Consider the following 24,903-nt stretch of genomic DNA (forward strand, 5'->3'; position numbering starts at 1 on the left):
CCATGGTAGAACAGTCTCATTATCAGACACTAAAATGAAGAAAGCTTACTTGGTGAGGAGAAACACAGCCCTCCCTCAGAGATCTGTGAGAAACAGCTTAGCAATGCACAGAGAGATCATTTCAGTTCGCTTGAACAACCTCCCACTAAAGCATCTGTAAGTATGCTTTCTCTCTGCTCTTATTACAGAAAATCAGTTTGATCCTGAAGGCTGGAAGCACATGGTATATTTTGTCAACAACATAATCTTATCAGAAACTGAAGTCCATTGGAATTAGGTCATCAGAGAGAATTTCAAAGTGGGTCTGACCCTGTGCATATGGATGGCAGGGCAACTCGGGGATGGTGAGTACTAAGGAATTACAGGGGAAATCTCCAGGGAATTTCAAAATCGGCTCCACTCCTCCCCTCTCCTAAGAGTTTGTGGAATTCCTTTTCATTCAATCCTGATGTCATTTAAAAAAAAAAAAAGTGTTCTTCACTGCGCCACATCTCTGGAGGCCATTTAGCCAGCCTGTTAGTCATTACTATACTCATGGGCTTGAGGCCAGCACCACTCACACTCTCCTCTGCTCAGCAGCAGACGGGCTGAGCTCCTCTCATCCTTGCATTCCTTCTCTTCCACCTCTCTCAAATCTTTTTATGAGGGAGGAACAGCTATAGCTTTGGGGATAATATAGCTTTAAGGAAACTTTTGGCAGATGCCAATGTCCTAACATCTGGGCAGTGTTAACAGAATCCTGGAGGCCCGGACAGACCAGGAGCCACTCATTCTAGGAATGTTAAAAAGTAGTTTTTCCGACTGATGAGAGGAACAGAGAAGAAGGAGAAAGAGAAGAAGAGAGAGTACAAAAAACCCGTACATCAGGTAAGATCTGCTGCTTCACCCCTCCACTCCATACCACACTACCCCATCTCTCAACCCGAGGAAGTAACGAGACCCAGGACTTAGGCAACATGGCTCGGGGATGGAGTGGGGGGGGAGAAGTTCTTTTATGAAATTGGACCGTATGCTGCTTTCCATTTGAGCTGTGACCTGGCTGCAGACACAGATTCCCACTGTTTTCCCTGCCCATAGCAGAGGGATGGCCGACCCCAGTGATTGAGTCAAGTTTTCGGTTTGAGATTGGCGAGAAAGGTGGGTAGGGAAGGGTTCACAGACTCAGAGCACTGGGTCTGCAAAGGAAAGTCCCTGCTCCCAAACCAAGGAACTGGATGGAGGCTGCATGTGGGAGAGGGGGTTGATGATTAGTGCATCTCTCTTTAATCTCCTCTCTCTCGTCCTTTCATTCCCTCTTTCTGCTTTCATCTCTTGTCTTCAGCTCTGGCAGATTATCTTTTCTTGCTGAAATTCCTTCCCACATCTTTCCACTTTCCTTGCCTCCCCTGCTTGCTCTCACTTGTTCTGTATTCTGCTTCCTTGCCACTCTCTAGACAGAATCTGAAGCTAGGTAGCAATGAACTGGAAAATGAATTTCTGCCATTCTTGGACTTCTCATATCCCTTAGGGATGCTGGTCAGAATCTGCCATCTTTTTGTTCCTCCATTTCTGGGACTGACCCCTCCCCTGAGCATGGCGTTTCATTGAAAGCCTGTGGGTGAATGGGTACTTGCTGAGAAGTCCAGCGGCCAGTTTACAGCAATGGGCAGCAAGTATTAATACTGTCATTTATGAAGTATTTGCCTACTGGGAACCACAAAACTCTCATCCCATTAGAGTCCCATTAGAGAGTCCCTCACTCATTAGAGTGAGGACAGGATGGGAAGTGAGAGGGCAGTGGGAGCTTGCTTACCCTCTCCTCACGTACCTCAGTATGTTCTTTCCAACCTCACTGACTTCCTGCTGGCTCAGCAGGATAAAACTAGAAGGTTAGGCTGGACTTGAAAGCCATAAGCCACTACCAAACCGCTAAGCCTCGAAATCCAAAGCTAAGAACTGAGCCAGGGTATAGTCACTGCCTGAGAGACTGGAGAAAGGAGACATCCAGTCCTGTTCAAGATGGAGTTGGTAATAATAGTATCTAATATATATGGATTGCTTCCCTATGTGTCAGGCAATAATCCATTCTATAATGTAGATTCTATTATTATGCCCATTTTATAGATAAGGAAACTGAGGCTAAGAGAAGGTGAGGAATTTGTCCAAAGCCCCACAACTAATAGGGACAGAATTGGATACATATCCAGGTCTATGTAACTCCAGAGTTCAAGTTCTTAGTCTGTATATACTAACACTTTCTCAGATTCGTGGTTAGGAAGCACTAGTTCAGTGGATGAAACCATCACCTGGGACCTTTAGATTGCAGGTTTCTCTCTTGGTTCTATATGACTTAATGTTGGCCCTTTCCTGGTCTTGATATCTCAATGTCCCTCTCTGTAACTTAGGCCATGGAACACTGGCATCAGATATCACCAGGATCAACTGAGAATTGGTTGTTTTCTGTCCTCTTCCTCCTAAGAGGAAAAGACCAGAATTCACAAATGGAGGCTTATTATCCTAAAAGTGGGAGATCCTTACAAAGGGGACAATATAACAGGCATTTGTTAATTTAAAAATCTCTCTTCTTCCTCGTAGATCCTGCATTTCTGCTTCCTCTCACTTTTGGAAGTTCATTGATGTCTGATTTCTGAAAGTCATCCTCCTTTGCCTTGGTGCTTCTGGCCACATACCTCTATTCTTATCTCCCTAACCCCCCTTCCCATCCCTCCCCACCCTCTTTTCAAGGATGGCCATTCAACTAACTCGAAGAGGAGCTCTCTCTCTGCTGCTCTTCCTCACTCCAACAGTGATGCCAACATGGTATGCAGGTATGTCATAGGAACTGTAGCCCATTATTTCCAGGAAGGGCAGGGCTTAGACCAAGTCTTAGAGAAGGGAAAGGTTAGACTGAAATAGGAGGCACTTAGATACAGAGAAGAACTATCCTCAATAAAAAAGATGGTTAAACATTGAGGCAGGCTACGGAGGGAGGCTTTTGAGACAAACTAATTAGAGATTTTTGAAAACAGGCTGCACCAGCATAAAAATGAGTTTGGTCAATATATCCTTGTAGCTTATTTGCACAACACAGGGAATATATCAAATATTTTATAATCACTAAAAATGGAGTATAATCTTTAAAAATTGTGAACCACTATATTGTGCACTAATAATTTATGTAATACTACATACATGAACTATACTATACATGCTATACATGGGACCGCAAAGAGTTGGACATGACTGAGTGAACAACAGCCACATACTTGAACTATATTTCATAAATATAAATAAATATTAAAAATGTGGCTTGTTAACATGGCTTTTGAGGCCGTTATCTTACCTGCTTCTCCATTTTCTCTTTCTCTCTCCCCTCCCAGACATTATTTATAGGATGAGATTTTTATAGCTCCTTTCTGATAAAGATTGCTAATGACAATTCAGACCACATTCTCTTGAACAGGAATCCCTCAGTTTCTCCTGGCTTGTTTCTTACTTTGGAAAGGATGGGGATTTCTAGATCCCTGAATGTTTCATCCTTTGCCTCTGGGGAGACATAGGGAGCTCAAGAGAACTCACTCAGCGAGGAGGGAAAGGAAGGGGAGGAATGAAGGAAGGATAATGAGGTGCCAGACAGGAGTTTTTGATGGGGCCCAACTGGCATTCCAAGTGCTAATAATATTCTGTGGTCAGCACTGTCTGCCTTCATGGGGGCTGGGGGGAGCAGGGGAAGGAGACAGGCCCAACTAGTGGAGTTAGAAAAACATCCAGAGATGAGTAAATAACAAACTGCTTCCATCACAGCTGCAGTCATTGTAGCTAAAATTTTCCACATGCCCTTAGCTCCTGGTGGAGGCCTCTGGCAGAAGCTCTGTTTGGAACAGCTGCATCAAGCTTTCAAACAAATATGCAAACTTCTTCCCCTGTTTGGCTCAACTTGGCTTTGTAGGGGGTGAAGCATAAGGGCTGACACTGAGACCAAGATGTTCAAATAAAGCCCTTGGCAGAGCACACACTGTTTGGGGTGAAAAGAGCCCAAGTTTCCAAAATATAATATGTGTAGCTATCCTCCCCAAACTCTCCCTAGCTTCAGTTCAAGTACATGAGACCAAAATCCAGCCAAAGACCATGAGTGTAGGTTAGATGAGTGAAGTCTGATTCTGAATCACTATAAGAAATCCCAGAGCACACCCCAGAGCACACCCAAGAGCACACAGAGGCTTCCCCAGGATGGAAGCCTGAGCTTTTGAAGTCTTGAGGACAATGCAATTTTTTTAAGGCTTGGATTCATTTGAAAGTCTCAAAAGGCCATTTGCAAAGGTGGCCATTCCCCACTTCCTACAAGAGTCACCATGCTCATTACTCCTTCTCGGGAGCCCCGGCTAGTGAAGTCTCTGACAGTCCTGCCAACCTGTTCATTCTGTCCTGTTTTTTTCTTAGAACGCTATGTGATGAGAGATACTTGGGGATTTCCCAATAATCTTTCCCTACATCACTAGCTCAACTGTCTGAGTTTGCTCTGTTTATGTGTTCATTTCTTCACTCAGTAGATATTTAGTGACCACTCTATGCACTCAGGACTGTTTTGTTCATGGCTATAACTTTGTCCTCCAGTGGGAGTAGTACAAGGAAAGCAGCCATGTATGGATTCTGGGCTAATCAGAAATAGGATCCAGGAACAATCAGCAGGGTATAGGAGGGTTAAAAATAAAAATCAAGCCAGCAGTGGGTTAAAAGTGTGTATTGGCATATCTGTACAGTTCAGGAAGTCAGACAGCATTTCTTCCATAATCCAAGCATTAGTGTAGATCTTAAAGTAGTCATCAACTATCAGTTACATTTCCAACCACACCTTTGTAAAGTGTAGTGCTTTAGAGGGTCTGTTCTGTGGATATTGGAGGAACCCAGTAACAGACCACATGGTAACCACCAATCAGCCTAAAGGGACCAAGGAATGCTGCCAAAGCTTCTCCCCATCAGGGCTGAAGAGCGACAGACAGAACAAGGTGGGTAGAGGGGCCCTCTAGTTTCATATATCACATCTCAGTATCTTAATATTTTCCAAAAATTATCCAAAGACAGGCAAAGATGAGAAATGGAAAGGCTTAAAGTGTTAAGGTAGCCCTCACTTATTCCTGTCACAAAGCAGACTTGGCACTGGGCCAGCCAGCTTTGTACCCTGGTGAAGACTGTAATTATCTGACTGAGTCTTCACCTCAGCTTTTCCATATCCCTTGAAAGTCTGGAATGATAGGAAATGTTTGGTGGCCTTTGATCCCACACACACAGAGTTAAAAAAGCTGAATTGCAATAAAGATTTGGGATTTTTATTTCTGTTGGATGTTGTCCAAAGCTTTCCCCTACAACCATCTTTAGTGGAGTGTCTGAGTTTGGCATCAAGGGGATCAAACCACCCTGGGCTGGAATGCCCACTCTGCTCCTTACTAGCTGGGAAACCTCGAGCCAGTTCCTGAACTCCTCTGAGCCTGTTACCTCATCTGTATTTGAAAGCAATAAGGGTGTCTACCTCACTGAGATGTCAGGGTGATCTAATGAGATGACACATGTAATGGGCTAAACCCAGAGTAGGTGCTGAGTGATGTTAAGAATCATTGTTATTGTGGTGGTCGTTATCCAGCCATAGGCCTTGGACACTCCTGTCTGCTCTTTTGGTAAACAGAGGCTTGCTCCCATGCTGGGAATTTGTTCACAAGCAAGCTCTGGAACAACAGTATGGGGACCAAATCCTTTAGAAAATCACACACATCTGGCCTCCTGTTTATAGGCATTGTAAGGCTTTGATGCTAAACTGAAACAGCTGACAAGAATTCTGTCCACCCCCCCCCCACCTCCCTCCACCACAAAGAAACCACCCACCAAGGTGGGAAAAGAGGGAGCAAGGGAGAGGAGGCCTAAGGGGAAATAAAGGAAAGCCAGGAGAGACTGAAAAGGGAAACCAGAAAAAAATAAAGGGAAGGAGAAAATATGAACTCTTTCCTCTGGAATGAGGGCAAACCAATAAGGACATGATTTCATAAGACAAACTTTCAATTTGATTCATTCCCTTGTTCATCAAGTTGGACTGGTTTCCCAACACCCACCCCTTACCCCCAGTCTGGGCCCGTGGGGAATGGAGGAGCCTCATCATCTACCCTCTGCTCCACCCATTAGTGCAGGGGGCCCTGTGTCTCTGCCCAGAGAGGAGACAGGGTGAGCTTGTGGTCAGAGTGTTTACACAGGCCAAAGGGCTCTGACGCTAAAACCCAGCCTTGTCCCAGAAGCACACCCTCTCCTGGAAATGAAGAATTGTCTCTGACTCCAGCACGGCTGGCTGCTCTATTAATGTGTGTGCTTTAGGCACACAGTGAGGCTGGAAAGAGAGCTTCCGGAAACTTCCCTCCAGAAAGGACCAAGTTGTATTCCAATTAGTTCATATGTATGACCCATTTCCTGCCGTCTGGTGGAACACACTGTTTAGTCTCCCAGACAGCCGCAGACCGGCCTCCACAGGGACTGGACCACTTAACAGGACGGGGGTGGACTCAGAATGTTCTCTAGTTTAGCACCTCCCTACTAAGGCTCCTGCTGATTAGAGTGACTGAATATTTCTGCAAACCAGGGCAAACTGCTCAGGCAGTGAAACTCCTAGCCCCTTGCCTCTTGAGCCCTCCCTCTTTGCCCTGGCATGCCACCCCTAGCCCTGGCAACCAATTTAAACTGAAATTGTAAGATTTCCTATCACCATAAGGCTCTATGTGTTTTTTTTAAAAAAGCTTCCTGCGTAGAATTATCCTTAATACACAGTTGATTAAAAAAAAAAAAGAAGAAGAAGTGAAAGTCGCTCAGTCGTGTCCAACTCTTTGCAACCCCATGGACTGTATAGCAAAAGGCTGGTGCCCTGTGGGCTGGTGGGAGCTTGAAGAATTGTTTCCCTCTGATGACTGTAAGAAGGCCCATCATTAGTGGAAAGACCCTTGCTCAGGTTCTATTTTTTTTCCTCCTATCTGGGACAACAGTCCATCCTCAGAACTCAGTCATCAGTGTCTCACCAAGACTCCTGTGTTGCATCAGGGAAATGGGTCATTTCTAGTCTAAATGGGCAGGATGGGTGGATGGTCAAGAAGTTTGATTTTTTTTTAATGGAGTCTTCTAGTGCTACCAGAGCCACCTGACCCCCTGGACTATAGCCCACCAGGCTCCTACATAAATGGGGTTCTCCAGACAAGAATACTGGAGTGGGTTGTCATTCCCTTCTCCAGTGGATCTTCCCAATTCAGGGATCAAACCTGGGTGTTCTGCATTGCAAGCAGATTCTTTACCACTTGAGCCACCAGGGAAACCCAGTAAACTGCCCACCTCTCCCCCATCATGAGCTCACCCTCTGTGTACCTGAGGTGTGGAGTTTGCCCACAGTAGTTGTGCTGCTTCACAGCATAGGATTTTTCCCACTAAATGGCCACCTCATTCTCCACCCATGGAGTGCCATGTCCTCAGAAAGGGACCAAGCTGGAAAGGGGAAAAGGTTGGAAAGGACTTGCATCAGAGACCAATATGTCATCTTGATATTTTCTTCATTCTAGGCTCAGGCTACTACCCAGATGAAAGCTACAATGAAGTCTATGCTGAAGAGGTCCCACAGACTCCCATCCTAGACTACCAAGGTAATCCTCACTGCTTCTCAGGCTTAGGAAAGGCCTTTTCTGTCCTAATGCCTAGGCCTTCTGATACATCCTCACCCAGCTTGGCCCATTTGTATCAAAGCTGCAGTTCAGGGAATCAAGGGCTGTGGTTTCCAGCCATGAATCTTGTTACTGACTTGCTGTGTGATCCAACCTCTCTAGCATTACGTTTGCCCATCTATCACTAAGTATGGACTGAGTACCTACTGTACGCCTAATTCTGTGTAAGGAAAACCTTGGGTGCTACAAAGGTGAAGTTTTGTCCCCCTCAAGAAGCTTACATTCTTGTAGGGGATATGAGTGAGGAGGCAATAAAATTATCAGGTGTAGGGCAAGGAAGCATGAAACTCTGTGCTATCAGTAAACACAATAGGAGTTAAGAAAAAAAAGTCAGGGGAGGGGTCATGAAAGATGATGTTTAGACCAGGCCTTGAATGATGGGTAGATTTCGAGAAGTAGAACAGGGACAGGAGGGCATTCAGCAAAGCAAACGGCCACAGGTAGAGAGAGAAGAACAAACGTGTAGGAGGAAGGCACTGGGAAGAATCCAGCCTGACTGGAGGAGATGGGATATGGAGGGAGTTGTAGGAAGTAAAGTTGAATATGAACAGTGAGACCAAATTAGGAAAGGCTCCATGATCTAGTTGGTGGTAGTTTAGTCACTAAGTCATGTCAGACTCTTTTGTGACCCCCATGGACTGTAGCCCTCCAGGTTCCTCTTTCCACATAATTCTTCAGGCAAGAATACTGAAGTGTGTTGCCATTTCCTTCTCCAGGGGATCTTCCTGACCCAGGGATTGAACCCATGTCTCCTGCATTGGCAGGCAGATTTTCTTTACCACTGAGCCACCTGGGAAACCCGCCATGATCTAGGGACCCTTCTAAAGAGAGGCTGAATAGCAATTCCTGCTTTAGAAGGAAAGTTAGACCACATGATTTCTACTATCCTTTCCATTTCTAAGATTCTTAGTTTCTGTGCTTTGCAAGCCATGTTGAAGAGTTTGGCGGTTGTGGTAGGAGTTATAGAGAATCATCATATGTTTTTGCATAGGGGAGTGGCACGGTAAATAGTAATTTCAGAATATCAACCTCATTATTGTGGGTGGAAAATAGGAGTCCAGGAGGGGTAGAGCCTGGGTCAGGGAGATTCTCCAGGAATCAGTAGCAGTGATGTTGGTTAGAGATGATTGATGCTAGTGGAAAAGAAATGAAGAGCAGGGATGAACCCCAGAGATGTTTTAAAGAAAGAGATGACAAGACCTAGTACAGATTTGATGTACCAAGAGGTTAAGAAACAAAGGACTCTCTGAAAGCATCCAGTCTGGCGCCTGGGAGAACTGTAAGACCCCTCTCAGAGAGACAAGGTTAGAAAAGAAAAGTGGTTTGTACCCTCTAGGCAGTGGGGAGAAGAAAGATGGAGCTTCGTGGGTCAGAGTCATTAACTTAGATGGATGAGGTATCTGAGGGAGCAGGGGGCCAACGTCAGAGCCTTAGAGGTCATCTGCAGATGCGAGCAGGAGAAGAGGAACCAACAAGGGAAAAAGAGATCATTAGTGGTCATCCATGTAGGAGGAGATAGGGGTAGCATCTAATATATTACAAAAGCCACAGGAGAAGAGAATTTTAAGGGAGGGGAAGGAATAAGAGATCTGTGTCAAATATTGGAAAGAAACAAATTGAGGGTATTACAAACAATGTATTTGGCAAGAAGAAGGTAAATGGTAACGTTTGAGAAAACAATTTCAGTAGAGAAATGATGATAGGTTGGAGTTCCTCTCTGCCCATTTCTAGCTACCTTCTTTCTACCTATCTTCTCACTCTGCCAAATGGTCTAGACCCACTGCCTCTGTGTCTCAGCACCTGACAACCCCCAAACTCCCTACAGTCTCTTGCCTTCTCAATCACAGATCTCCATGCTGAGACAACAGCCCTTAAAGGTCAATCACAATCCTCTCCCAAAGCCCAAATCATATGGCCCCTTCTTGAGCTCAGCCTCCCCATCTCTCAGCAACAGTGAACACATCTATCTCTTCTCACCCCACCTCCATCCTTGGACTCCATGACATTTCACTATTATGAACATGGATGAAGCCAAGAAAGGAGATGGGCTCTCTAACTGGTGACAGGAGGGAGAGTGAGGCATTGATCTGAATTTCAAGTGATCATGATCTGTCTCCTGAGCTCCCAGACTACACCTCTAATTGATGCTAGACACTTCCATTTGGAGGTCTCTAAAACTAAATTCTTTCATCTTCCCTGAAAAAGGGACATCTGGCCTTCACACTTTTGATAATGGCACCATCATTCTGTTCAAAATACCTTAATGTGACCTTTAACAGCCCCCATCACCTTTAATAGCTCCGCTTTCTTCATCACCTCTCATCAATCATTCACCAAGGATTGTCATTTCTTTATTAACCCAAGTGATTAAAACTTTTATTACTTTACACATGGATAATGACAACTGCCTCCTAATTGGATTCTCTGACTCAAGTTTCTCCCTTCCCCAAACCTACTGACCCACTGTGATCATTTCTAATAGAATTTGGTCTCAGTCTAGATAGTCTGACAACACATTGTCCCTTCTCCACACATGAAATCTATAAGTAGCCAGATTAATAGAGCTCTACTCTGTTTCCTGACAGTTTTGGTCCACACTGAGCTTTTCCTCATTTATTCATTCTTTCATTCATTAATTCAGCGACTATTTATTGAGTACCTACCATATACATCTTCTGATATAAATTTTTATTATCTGGATCACTCATTTGGCATTCATTATATACTGCCTCTTTGGTTTACTTTTTATTACCCTCAACCAAATAGTTCTCTATTTAACAGAAGGTGCCACGTATGACACTCCCATAGAGCTATAATAAAAGTAGATGCTCAAGAAATGTGTACTGGCTGGTTGGAATTCTGGGAGCAAAAGCCAGATTGTAGTAGACCATAAATGGGAGACATAGATAGGAAAAAAGCAACAGATGCAGAAGGTACTTTCAAGGGGTCCAACAGCCTTGTGATTAATATTAATCTGCTTCATTGGTTATTTTTAAATGTGTATAAAGCCATTTAGAAAAATATAAGCCACATAGTGGCCTTTGGTCTTGGGGGTCAAGTGTCTCATGACTATCTTTAGGACTTAGTCTCAGGACATAAAACTAATTTAGTAAGGTTATCTATGCTGAGGGGGGAGGGGCTGCCAGGAAGGTACAACTTGAAGTCCCAGCATTCCTTGTAAGGTCTTGTGATCTCATAATCAACAGCTCTGCCACTGTGGTGCTTAAAAGACTTTCTGTAACTTGTGGCAGGCACCTCCACATGGCAGCCCTATGTTGTTCCTTGAAATGAGATGAACCAATGGTTCAAACCCAGACACCGACACAGGGAATATCATTCTCATTCCTAGGGCTAGATATGTTTTACACATGCATCTTCATTTGATTCTCAAAACAGTCCTATGAAACTAGTTTATTAGTCCCACTTTACAGATCAGGAAACAGCTCAGGGAAGTTCAATTTAGAGCATTCACAGAGCTCAGGAGTGGCAGGGCAGGAATTCAAATGCAGGAATGTCTGACCTCAAAGCCATGCTCATTCTCTCTCTTTCATTGGAAATGTAGCCCATTGTGGGTTTTTTGTTTTGTTTTTAAAAGGATGTTTAAAAAAAAAGTTAACCAATAAAAAGCACATCATTATTTTAGAGCAAACTGCCCACAAACTTTGGTACCATTTTCACTAATCTTGAACTTGAAAATTCTCTTAAACTGACTCCTAGCTTGAAGTCAGAAACACTTCTCTGAGGTATGTCCCAGTCCTCCAATCCTCTGGGCTACCACTTGCTCCCAGATTGCTACATCACTGGGCAAGCTGGTAACTGCCTGTGTTATCTGACGATAATCACAAAGAAGGTGCTTTCAATCGTGTTGTCAGCACACTGTTTTCCTTATAATCTCTAGAAAGAGATAAGTGAATTGCAGAGGCCACAGGCCTGAATTCAGATCCCAGCTCCTCTACCTTCCAGCAATTTTGACCCTGGACAGACACATATTATGTGCCAGTCACTGTCTGTGCTATGTATTTTATAAATATTATTTACTTTAAATACTTTTCATGCTTGCTCTCCAGTTGTTGACAAGACCTCTGAAACACATTATTAAGTTTATTTTAAAAAGCGCTGGTGGGAACAGTGGACGTACTCTATGTGATAAAGAGGAAGAGAAAATAAGACTCACTTTATATGTGTAAAGAAACTATTAACAGTAGTTCCCGATGGGGGGACTAAGTAGGGATAGGTGGGGGAGCAGGGGTGGAAGGGAGAAGTTAACTGTGTAACTTTTTATACTTTGGGGATTATGAACCATGTGGTTATATTACCTATTCAAAAATCTAAGTGTATACTTCAAAAGAGCAGAACTTCACATGCTGCAATGACAGATACTGTGGTTAGAAAAAAATGGGTTTTCGAGTCAGACAAATCTTGGGTTCATATCCCAGCTCTGGCCCTTACTTGCTTCAGGTTTTGGGCAAGTTACTTCCTCATCTGTAAAATAGTGATAAACACCCATGCACCTTTTCAGGGCTGTTGGGAGAACTATGTGAGATGATGGATGGGAAAATGAAAATATAAACCATCGTGCCTAGCATACTATAGCTACTCCATAATGACTAACACTTTTCCTACCACATTCTTAGTTTCAGTTTCCCATCAGCATTCTTTGGGTACATTTGTTCAGTCAATTTGAATCTCCATGACTGTATTGTCACCTCTCCTGTGTTCATCTCATCCACATTAATGGCATGAAGGGCATTGTCACATGCCTCACTTACTTCCACATAATGTACCCACCCACCATTTCCCCTGTTCTACTAGTCTGGTGACCACACCCAAAAAGGAAATTAGGTTAGCCTTGAATTACTTGTTCTCGAGGTCACTTGGAGATCACATTTGTCTTCCTAACTGCTTATAAGCCTGTGTTTAATTCGAAAACATTTTGCTATCAGTCTCACCAAGCAGCATACTTGAAATTTACTAACAGAGTACATCTTAAGTGTTCTCACTACCAAAAAAAAAAAAAAAAAAAGGGTAACCATATGAGGTGATGGATGTGTTTATGAACTTGATTGAAGTAATCATTTACAATGTATACATATATTAAAACATCACATTCTTCACCTTGGTGCATACATGCTCAGTTGTGTCCAGCTCTCTGCAACCCCATAGACTGCAACCCGCCAGGCCCCTCTGTTCATGGGTTTCTGCAGGCAAGAATACTGGAGTGGGTTGCCATTTCCTACTCCAGGGGATCTTCCTGACCCAGGAATCAAACCTGAGTCTCCTGTATTTGCAGGCAGATTCTTTACCACTGAGCCACCTGAGAAGCCCATTGTTCACCTTAACTATTTACAATTTATGTGTCAATTATACCTCAATAACTCTGGGGAAAAATGAAAATTAGGATAGTGAGTTTGCTCTTTCCAGCCTTCCAACATGTTCATTTTTTCCTTTTGGTAAACTGTCATGCTTTATGGTTTTTTTATTTTTGTCTTCCAGTCTTATTAAAATATAATTGACATACAACACTGTATAAGTTTAAGGCATACAGCACAAGTTTAGTGAGCATCCATCATCTCATATAAATATATCATTAAAGAAATAGGAAAAAATGTTTTCCTTGTAATGAAAAGTCTTAGGATTTACTCTCAACAACTTTCATATATGACACACAGCAGTGTTGATTATATTCATCATGTTGTACATTACATCCCTAGTACTTATTTATCTTATAACTAAGAGTTTGTACTTTTGACCACCTTCATACAACCCTCTTCCCCCCTTCCCCTGCCTCTGGTAAACCATAAATCTAACATGTTCTCTTTATGCCAGTATTCCTTCAGGCCAGCAAATCTGAGCTTATTTATAAAAGCTAGACCCTCTATTACTGTCTCAGCATTTACCCTGAGGTTTATATTTCCTTTTACTATGCTTGCTTATCCTACCCATTCCAATTTTATGTGTACTTTTCTTGACTGAATATGGGTGAAAAATAGAACAGGAGTGATTGTTGAGGTCCCAGCCTCGAATGTAAAGTCTTAATCATATGTGTTGTGACCATATGATCAACAGCCCTGCAACTGTAGTGCTTAAAAGACTTTCTGTCATTTGGAGATGGTTTCTCCAGATGGCAGCTGTGTGTCACAGCCACAGGCTCAAAAATACCACTAGAAGCTACAAGCCTGTTGAGGCTTAAACGCTAGTTTTCTCACTGTCATCTGTTTTCATTCTCCAGCTGCCCTCAAACAGAGGCTCTAACTTTCTTTGTTCCTTTGGCTCCTCGTGACCTTTTTTCAAAGCCCCCTTTTTTTGTCTTTTAGGATTTCGGGCCAAATGAGCTCATATGGGGCTTTAGCTTTCCCAACCCCAGGCTAAGAAAGCTCTGTCATCCCATGTACCCATCCTTGGGCAGGTGGCCCTCTGCTTATTTATATGTTCCCCTTTCAAATCTGAACCCATTGAAGAGTCATTATTTGTGTAGCCAATGAGGCGTTTTATGATGCTTTTATGATCTAATGACCCTTATTACCTTTTGTGCTCAGTATTGCACTGGGATTAGACTTTTCTTCCTAAACAGCCTACTTTGATATGCAGTCCCTCCCTCTCTCTAGCTTACATCTTTGTGTTATTTTTAAACAATTATTATAAGTGTACATCCTATAAAATTCACTTTTTGGTGTACAGTTCTATGAATTTTGACAAATGCATAGAGCCAGATCACCAATGCCACAGTACTAAAAATTTGCCAAGGGCTGCCCCTTGAGGGTATCCCCACCTCTATCCCTGATCTCTGGCAACCTCTGATCTTTCCCAATATTTCTGCCTTATCCAGAATGTCACATGCATGGAATCATAGTCTGCAGTCTTTTGATTCTGACTTCTTTCATTTCACAAACTGCACTGGAGATTTGTCCAACTTGTTGGATGTATCAGCATTGCCTTCTTATGTATGGATAAACCACACCTAGTTTAAACATTCACCTCTGGAAGGATATTTGAGCTGTCTCCAAGATTTGACAATTGTGAATAAGATATTTTAAACATTTGTGTACAGGATTCTGTATGAACATGGATTTTTATTTCACTTCCGTTCAGTCAGTTCAGTCACTCAGTTGTGTCTGACTCTTTGCGACCCCATGGAGGGCAGCACGCCAGGCCTCCCTGTCCATCACCAACTCCTGAAGTTTACCCAAACTCATGTCCATTGAGTCAGTGATGCCATCCAACCATTTCATCCTCTGTCATCCCCTTCTCCTCCCGCCTTCAATCTTTCCCAGCATCAGTTCAGTTCAGTCACTTAGTTGTGTTCAACTCTTTGCGACCCCATGAACCACAGCATGCCAGGCCTCCCTGTCCATCACCAACTCCCAGAGTCCACCCAAACCCATGTCCATGGAGTCGGTGATGCCATCCAACCATCTCATCCTCTGTCGTACCCTTCTCCTCCCACCTCCAATCTTTCCCAGCATCAGGGTCTTTTCAGATGAGTCAGTTCTTCACATCAGGTGGCCAAAGTATTGGAGTTTCAACTTCAACATCAGTCCTTCCAATGAATATTCAGGACTGATTTCCTTGAGGATGGACTGGTTCGATCTCCATGCAGTCCAAGGGACTCTCAAGAGTCTTCAACGCCACAGTTCAAAAGCATCAATTCTTCGGCACTAAACTTTCTTTATAGTCCAACACTCACATCCATATAGGACTACTGGGAAAATCCATAATCCATAGCTTTGACTAGACAGACCTTTGTTGGCAGAGTAATGTTCTCTGCTTTTTAATATGCTATCTAGGTTGGTCATAACTTTCCTTCCAAAGAGTAAGCATCTTTTAATTTCATGGCTGCAGTCACCATCTGCAGTGGTTTTGGAGCCCCCCAAAATAAAGTCTGTCACTGTTTCCACTGTTTCCCCATCTATTTGCCCTGAGGTAATGGAACCAGATGCCATGCTCTTAGTTTTCTGAATGTTGAGCTTTAAGCCAACTTTTTCACTCTCCTCTTTCAGTTTCATCAAGAGGCCCTTTAGTTCTTCTTCACTTTCTGCCATAAGGGTGGTGTCATCTGCATGTCTGAGGTTATTGATATTTCTCCCCGCAATCTTGATTCCAGCTTGCGCTTCCTTCAGCCCAGCGTTTCTCATGATGTACTCTGCAAGTAACTTAAATAAGCAGGGTGACAATATACAGCCTTGATGTAATCCTTTCCTTATTTGGAACCAGTCTGTTCCATGTCCAGTTCTAACTGTTGCTTCATGGCCTGCATACAGATTTCTAAAGAGGCAGGTCAGGTGGTCTGGTATTCCCATCTCTTGAAGAATTTTCCACAGTTTATTGTGATCCACACAGTCAAAGGCATGGTCAATAAAGCAGAAATCGATGTTTTTCTGGAACTCTCTTGCTTTTTCACTTGGGTATATACTAAAGTGGGGTTGTGGAGTCACCTGGCAACTGTATATTTAATCTTTTAAGAAACTACCAAATAATCTCCTGAAGTTGCTTCATCTCAGCAGTGTATGAAAGTTCTAGTTTTCCCCCATCTTCATTAACACTTAGTATTACCAGAGTTTTTTTAGGTTTAGTCATCCTAATGGGTATATAATGATATCTTTTTGTAGTCTTAATTTGCATTTCTCTAATGGCAACCAACTCCAGTATTCTTGCCTGGAGAATCCCATGGATGGAGGAGCCTGGTAGGCTACAGTCCATGGGGTCGCAAAGAGTCGGACACAACTGAGTGACTTCACTTTCACTTTCAATGACTAGTGATGCTAAACTTATTTGCCATCACTACATCCTCTTCAGTGACATGTCCTTTCATATCTTTTCCTCATGCTCTGACTGGATTGTTTATTTTTATTGTTGAGTTTTCCAAGTTCTTTAAATATTCTAGATACTAGTCCTTTGTGTGATATATGGTTTGCAAATTTTTAGCCTCAGTTTGTGGTTTGTGTTTATCACCAGTGCTGCCCACAGAACAAAAGGTTTAATTTTGACAAGGTTCAATTTCTTGATTTTTTTTTTTTATTTTATGAACCGTGCTTTTGATATCATGTCTAAGACCCCTTTGTGTGTACATGCTAAGTCACTTCAATCATGTCTGACTCTTTGTGGCCCTATGGATTGTAGCCCGCCAGGCTCCTCTGTGGGATTCTCCAGGCAAGAATATTGCAATGGGTTGCTATGCCCTTCTCCAGGGGATCTTCCTGACCCAGTGATCAAACCTGTGTCTCTTATGTCTCCTGCATTGTGAAAGGTTATTGCTGAGCTGTGAAAGATGCCAGGATTCTTGGCCTCTGGAGAAGAGGAATTCAATCTGGGGCCAGTGATGAAGCTTGATTGCTCAGAGCTTTTGTGTGACAAAGTTTTATTAAAGTATAAAAGAGATAGACAAAGCTTCTGACATAGACATCAGAAGGGGGCAGAAAGAGTGCCCCCTTGCTAGTCTTTAGCTGGATGTTTTATATCTGTTAGAAAGCTATTAATCAGATAAGAGAGACACCTCAAGGCTGAGGGAGTTTCACCAGGCCCCTCTCCCACAATATGCATTTTTCAGATAGGATGGCACAAGGTGTATCATCCCCCAGCCATAAAACAATTGATATGAACACTGGTTTGTTGAGCTATTATCAGCCCAAGGTTTGAGAAAAGAAAAAAGTCTTCAGTGGAACCATTTTGAAGAAAGGCAAATTCCAATGCAAATACATAGTTTTGTTAACATAGCTTAAGAAAAACATCTCCATAAGAAAAATGCATTGGTTAGCTCAAGGTTTGAGAAAAGTTAAGTTCAGGTGGAACCAGGTGCCATCATGGCAATACAGAATTTTAAGAGAAACCTCATTTTAAACTTGCAGCCTATTTCCTCTGTTTGGAGACCCCTGGCCTTCCTGCCTGTTACCCTCTCAATTGGCAAGTGGGTTCTTTACTGGCAGTGCCTAGTACTAAATCCTAAAGACTTTTCTACTTTTTTCCTAGAAGTTCTATAATTTTACTTTTTTCATTAAAGTTCATGATCCATTTTGAGTTAACTTTTGTTTAAGGTATGAGATACAGGCTTCCCAGGTGGCTCAGTGGTAAAGAATCCACCTGCCAATGCAGGAGACACAGGAGATGCAGGTTCAATCCCTGGGTTGGGAAGATTCCCCTGCAGGAGGAAATGGCAACCCACTCCAGTATTCTTGCCTGGAAAATCCCATGGACAGAGGAGCCTGGTGGGCTACAGTCCATGGGGTCACACAGAGTAGGACACGACTTAGAGATTGAGCATCCATACACACACATCAGACATTTAAGTCAAGGTTCTTTGCTTTGCTTTTCCTCTCTCTCTCTCTCTTTTTTTTTTTTTGCCTATGGAAGTTCAGTTGCTCCAGCATCATTTGTTCAAAAGACTATTTTTCCTCCATTAAATTGTTTTTGTACCTTTGTCAAAAATAATTTTGCCATATTTGTGTGAATGTGTTTCTGGGCTCTCTGTTCTGTTCCATCAGTATATGTGTCTATCCTTTCACCAATATAACACTGTCTTGATTACTGTACTTCTAGCTTACTGTACTTATAGCTTACTTTTCTTCTATTGCTATAGTCCCCCGATGGTGTTATACATTAAATATCCAGGATGGTGAAGCCACATGCTACTCACCAAGAGGAGGAAATTATCACAGCAGCCTGGGCACTCGTTGTGAGCTTTCCTGTGACCGGGGCTTTCGACTGATTGGACGGAGATCAGTGCAATGCCTGCCAAGCCGCCGTTGGTCTGGAACTGCCTACTGCAGGCGTAAGTGGTGTGCATGTATAGCCTGACATCTGCATGTGAGAGAGGCCAGCCAGCCAGCCACCCAGGGTATATGCCTGGAGGTATTACTATGCCCTCTGTCAAGTACAAATTGAAAATTTCCACAGGATCCCAACGGGACCTTTCCCCATCCTAACATTCTAGCTCATGTTCTCTCCCTGTGACTATGGATCAAACAATAGGGGCATTTTAAGTTGCAACCAGGCCTCCCCAGTGGCTCAGTAATAAAGAACCTGCCTGCCAATGCCAGATACATGGGTTCAATCCCTCAGTTTGGAAGAACCCCTGGAGAAGGAATGGCAACCCACTCCAGTACTTTTGCCTGGAGAATCCCATGGACAGAGGAGCCTGGCGGGCTATAGTCCATGAAGTCGCAAAGAATCTGACATGACTTAGCGACTGAGCACACACGCATGCAAGTAGCAACCAGCCCTCAGTCTCAAAGGGCCCAGGAGTGCGTGGAAAGCTTACACCTGGGGCCTGATGTGAACTTATGCCTTCCTCTGGAACTCTCAAGCATGTGCAGTCTCAGACTCTTTCCCACTTGTGGTAAACTACTGTACTTCTTGGCCTAAGGTCTTAGGCCTTGGCAGTGAAGCTAAAAGACATCCGCTAGTCTTCATTTTCTTCTGAAAGTCAAGAAAAACCTCTAAGGCTGGAATGCAGGGGTGCTAATACATACATTTCACATCATGTTCACCTCAGTTCCCAAATCCCTACCTCTTATTGAAACCCTACAACCTACCCTATTTTGGCAGCTAAGCTTTGCCTGTCCCTATATCCATTGATGAATGCCATTTGTAGAACCCCCATGTGTGCAAGGCCACTTCAAGAGCCAATTCCTTAATTACCAGACTGATTCTAGACTAACCAATGTGTGTGTGTGAATGGAGTGTCAGGGGATGTAGAATGCTGAGCATTCAGAGAGAACTGGGGTTGTTTGGAGAAGATGCTGTGGAATAGAGGAGAAGTTTGGTAGCCAGAAAAAATGAAGCCACTATACCCCTCGAGGTGACTATAAGCCATTTGTTATAGGACTAGACCCCATCATTTCCAAAATGAATTTGAATTGACCTTACAAAATTAAAATACATTGACAAATTAACATGAAACCAGTTAAAAGTTTGTGTTGTATGTGTGCTCAGTTGCTCAGTTGTGTCTGACTCTGCGACCCCATGAGCTATAATCTACCAGGCTCCTCTGTCCATGCAATTTCCCAGGCAAGAATACTGGAGTGGGATTCCATTTCCTTCTCCAGGGGATCTTTCCAACCCAGGGATCAAAACTATGCCTCTTGAGTCTCTTGCATTGCCAGGCAGATTTTTTACCACTGTGCCTGTTTAAACACTGAATCTCACTTTGTACTTCCTCATAAAAGACACAGGGCAAACACTTTGGATCTATCATTTTCACTGTCATATAATACTAAGAAAATAAAATCAACAGAAAGACAGACCTTTTTACTTGGCCCTGATTTCAAGAAGGTCATTTTTGCTTAGGTCTTTATATAAAGGAGGCTGGAAAACATAAAAGGCAATCTCCTTCAAGTCTGGTTTGACCAGGAAGCAAAAACAAACATAGTTTATAGAATCTTTATTCAAAGCTCCAATAATTGAAGTTAAGGAGGGTTAGAACTTAGACAACCTAAAGGAACATATGACTGGCCTACTTGGGTATTTCATACTGGACTTTGGCAAACACAAATTTACAATCAATTCATGGGAGCTGTCGCCACTTCTGGCACATGTAATGTCTAAAGCACATGGACTCGCCTTTAAGCAAATGCCTCCAAAGCTGTCCACCCCTCCCCTACTGGGATTGGCCTGATTTGTACTCTCACACAGCACAGAGGACCAGTGGGCATGTAAGTGAGCCTCAGCTGAGGAGTGCTTGTGGCAGCACCAACATTATATTTAAAAAGGAGCCTTGAATTTGTTCAAGGGCATCTAGCATTTGTGGAACAAGAGAGGAAAACTATGAGCTGATGAGGCCCTAAATAAGCCCAGAGATTTATATGCATTGTCTCTATATTTGGCACAACAATCCTACTTCATGGTATACACGTTTTAGTGATGGAGACACTGAGGCTTGGAGAGATGATGTAACTTGCTCAAGTCACAGAGCTAGTTAAGTGGTGGAGCTGGGATCCAAACTGAGGTGCATTTCTCAAATCCATGAACTTGGATGAGTAACTTCTTTGAGACCATCTCCCCACCTCCGCCCCCCAAGAGTACTATTGTACTTCATAATATCAAAATAAGAAAGAAATTAGGAAAAAGAGGCAATCAGGCGCAAAAATGTCAGAGCAGTTGGGCATATGTTTCCCTGTATTTTCTGCTGTCTCTGACATGGTCTTCCCTAGGCTAGATGCCTAGGCATTACTTCCACATAGCCCCACAAGCCACTGAACTTGCCTCCTGATTCTCTCTTAGAGATGAGATGCCATGCATTGCCATTCATCATGAGTGGCACCTACACGTGCACAAATGGGGTGCTTCTTGACTCTCGCTGTGACTACAGCTGTTCCAGTGGCTACCACTTGGAAGGTGACCGGAGCCGAATCTGCATGGAAGATGGGCGATGGAGCGGAGGAGAGCCTGTATGTGTAGGTAAATGCTGGTTGCTCCCAGTTGTCCTGTTGCAAAGGGCCAGCCTGGCATTATGTCCACTGCAGAAGGCATTCCCACTAGCTGCAAAAGGTGGCACCCTGGGCACAGGCTTAACAAAGCAATCGCTTCCCTTGGAGTCAGGCCTCACAAGTTTCATTGAGCATTTTGAACTGCATCTTTTACCTACCCAGTGGTGTGGTATTGTTTCATGGGTTCCCTCCAGGGAAGGCAGGGGACCCATGAGTCAGCACTTAATTTCTGACCTTGGCAGACATAGATCCCCCCAAGATCCGTTGTCCCCACTCCCGTGAGAAGATGGCAGAGCCGGAGAAACTGACTGCTCGAGTATACTGGGACCCACCCCTGGTAAAAGATTCTGCTGATGGTACCATCACCAGGTGAGTCACAGATGCCAGGCACTCAGGTAGCCCACACTGAACCACACAGACTGATGGTACAGTGATGATGTGCCCCAAACCCCAGTTCTAAGAGTCACTTTCCTCAGTGGCTCTTTCACCCTGTCCCATGTAGGTTGATACTTCGAGGCCCTGAACCTGGCTCTCACTTTCCAGAGGGAGAACACGTGATTCGTTACACTGCTTATGACCGAGCCTACAACCGGGCCAGCTGCAAGTTCATTGTAAAAGTACAAGGTCAGAAAGAAGTTTTCCATTTCTGCATTGCTTATTATTTCTGCTCTTCCCTTACCCTCTAGATGCCCATCACAACCCTCTCCTCCCTATGCCTGAAACAGACACCTCATGCAGATTGGGAGAGGGGAAACTCAAATTCATGAAATAGGTCATTCAGGAAGCTTGTATACACGTGTATACACATTTCAGAAACTCTGCTCCCCAACAAGACTTTCTCATTCTCCCAAATCTACATGAAACCCACCAAGGTACTCTGTATCCATTTCTTTTCTTAGCCTTCAAATTAATGATTAAAGTCAATCAGCCTTTGTTCTCAGTCTTTCTCCTCTGCTGAAATTGGTGGTGCTGGCTGCTGATTCTTGCTTTTTGTTTTGTTTTCATCATAAAATTAATTCATACTCATTGTTGAACGTGTGGGAAATAAAGTAATACACAAAGGGGGAAAAAAACTATTACTCTGTCACCCAGAGGCAATTGTTGTTAATCTTTTGGTATTTTTCTTCCAGTCTTTTATTCACACATACTTTAAAAATACGTAATTGAGATCACACTGCATATCCAATCTTAGGTAACCCCTTTTCACTTTTCATTATAACACAGGTAAATTTCTCATGTTCTTTAAAGTTTTTTCAGAAGTCTTTTAATCACAGTATAATAATCTACTTCTAAGAATATATCATACTATCATACTTTGCTCAACACTTCTCCTCCCACTGATGGATATTTTAAACTGTTAGTTCCTCAGTCATGTCCAACTGTTTGCTACCCCATGGACTGTAGCCCACCAAGCTCCTCTGCATGGACTTCTCCAGGCAAGAAAAATGGAGTAGATTGCAATTTCCTTCTGCAGAGAAACTTTCTGACCCAAGGATTGAACCTGTGTCTCCTGCATTGCAGGTGGATTATTTATCTTCTGAGCCACCAGGGGAGCCCAGTGATATTTCATATTAAAAGTAATTTATAAGGTGGTCATCTGTATGCAGAGTGTCCCCAAAGTCTGAAAAAAAATGGCAATTTTTTTTTGCAGATTGCTAGTCTTTTGATGACTATATATATATATACACATATATATATATATATACTTATCCATTCTTCCACATTTTATGAACACTTTTGTCTACATTTCAGATTTAACTCCATAAGAAAGCAAAAATTTTGCCTCTAGCCCTGGCCATTGGCAACACAGAGAAGTCATTCATTCTGAATATCCTGGGTCTGCTGATCTAGAAAACCCAGCATGGGCACCCTCTTAGCCTATTGTTTTCTACAAAAGTTACCATAGTACCTAACTTGAACTTCTCCCTGACAGTGAGACGCTGCCCAACTCTGAAACCACCACAGCATGGCTACCTCACCTGTACCTCAGTGGGGGACAACTATGGTGCCACCTGTGAGTACCACTGTGATGGAGGGTATGAGCGCCAAGGGACCCCCTCACGGGTCTGCCAGTCCAGCCGCCAGTGGTCAGGATCACCACCCATCTGTGCTCGTGAGTGAAACTAGGGAATGGGGAGAGTGGACATAATGATCAGGGCTTCTCTGAGGGGTCTCCCAATGTCTATGGCTCAGGGACCAAAAGCAATGTGTCTGATGTGGGAATGGGGGATTCTGTGATATTTCAAGAGCCAATGTTCCCCTCTAGCATACTCCACCTCCAAGAAAAAGGATTTAAAATCTCCAAGTGTTCTTTTAGGATTTCCCCCCAAGGAAAGGGAGAAACAACCAAAAAAGTTTAACCTGAAAGCCTCAGGATGTTGTTATCCATTCTGGGATGAAGGGACAGGCCATACTCTGACGGGTCATGTGCTTCTGCCCTAGCTATGAAGATTAATGTCAATGTCAACTCAGCTGCTGGCCTTCTTGATCAGTTCTATGAGAAACGGCGACTTCTCATCATCTCAGCCCCTGATCCCTCCAACCGATATTACAAAATGCAAATCTCTATGCTACAGGTAAGAGCCACTCCCCTAATCAGGGCTTAGCTCCTTTGCATTCCCCTATCCCACTCCGCTGGGTTTCCCTGGTGGCACAGTGGTAAAGAATCCAGCTGCCAATGCAGGAACTATGGGTTCAATCCCTGAGTTTGGAAGATCCTCTGGAGGAGGAGCCCAGTTCAGTATTCCTGTCTGGAGAATCCCATGGGCAGAAGAGCCTGGTGGGCTACAGTTCATGGGTTCACAAAGAGTCAGACACAACTTAGCAGTCAAACAACAACAACAACCCCACTCTGTTACTCTCTTACTACGTCTCACTCAAAGACTTGCTCTTTCTACAGCACAAATGCTACTTCCTTAGATTGTAGACAACATTTGATTAGTTTTACTGTAGACAAATTTAGCACAGTTTTAAAACAACTGTGTTTTTACTGAAAAGGCAGTGAAATCATTGGCATGGTGGGTTGCAGGAGGCTTGATGAAGGATGAGAAGACAGTGTGGCAAAGCACTCCTGAAAAACCTGTAAGACCTGTGATCAAATGTAAATGTGGGGATTTAGTTATGTTTAAGTTTTCAAGGAATAATAACACTAACAAACATTTAGACAGTGAGGGCTGTATAAGGACTAGGTATACAAGTATGTGCTTTATACATACTCATTTAATTCTCCCAACAACACTTATAAAATAGGTACCCTTACTATCCCCATTTTGCAGGTAAAGAAACTGAGGCATAAAGAGGTTAATGATTTGCCCAAAGTCACTAGCTAATAAATGGCTGAGCCACGATTAAACCCAGGCAATCTGACTCAAGGATCTGTGCTCTTAACCACTACTAATGGCAGACAAGAAGGAAAAGTGTCATGATATTGCAAAGTAAAATGAGGGAATTGCATAAGGATTTTTAACATTCTACCAGATATCTAGTTAAAGCCACTGTTGGGGAAGGAGAAGCAGAAAGGGCAGAGTAGTTCTGACTATTGGGACTTTCAAAAAGAATAGGCTAGGTTCTATCACTATGTTGTACACCTGAAACTTATATTGTAAATCAACTATTTTTGTTTTCATTGACTAAGTTGAGCCCAACTCTTTGTAACCCCATGGACTGCAGCACACCAGGCATACCTGTCCTTCACTATCTCCCTGAGTTTTCTCAAACTCATGTCCATTGAGTCAGTGATGCCATCCAACCATCTCATTCTCTGTCAC

General features: G+C 43.2%; 1 protein-coding gene across 2 annotated transcripts in view; it reads left to right on the forward strand.

Moving 5' to 3' along the window:
* Positions 1-526: 526 nt before the first annotated feature.
* SRPX2 (sushi repeat containing protein X-linked 2) overlaps positions 527-24,903 on the forward strand; it is a 29,024-nt gene continuing 4,647 nt past the window's right edge. The window contains exons 1-9 of one of the 2 annotated variants that reach the window (XM_043458907.1): positions 527-867; positions 2,575-2,807; positions 7,560-7,640; positions 18,289-18,480; positions 20,931-21,107; positions 21,379-21,505; positions 21,639-21,760; positions 23,070-23,249; positions 23,579-23,712. In XM_043458907.1, the coding sequence (XP_043314842.1) occupies positions 2,726-2,807; positions 7,560-7,640; positions 18,289-18,480; positions 20,931-21,107; positions 21,379-21,505; positions 21,639-21,760; positions 23,070-23,249; positions 23,579-23,712 (1,095 nt within the window). In that variant the 5' untranslated portion in view covers positions 527-867; positions 2,575-2,725. The remainder of the gene's footprint in view (positions 868-2,574; positions 2,808-7,559; positions 7,641-18,288; positions 18,481-20,930; positions 21,108-21,378; positions 21,506-21,638; positions 21,761-23,069; positions 23,250-23,578; positions 23,713-24,903) is intronic. The other variant, XM_043458908.1, reaches the window with a different exon arrangement.

This window comes from Cervus canadensis, chromosome X, assembly GCF_019320065.1.
Source record: "Cervus canadensis isolate Bull #8, Minnesota chromosome X, ASM1932006v1, whole genome shotgun sequence".
Lineage (NCBI taxonomy): Eukaryota > Metazoa > Chordata > Mammalia > Artiodactyla > Cervidae > Cervus > Cervus canadensis.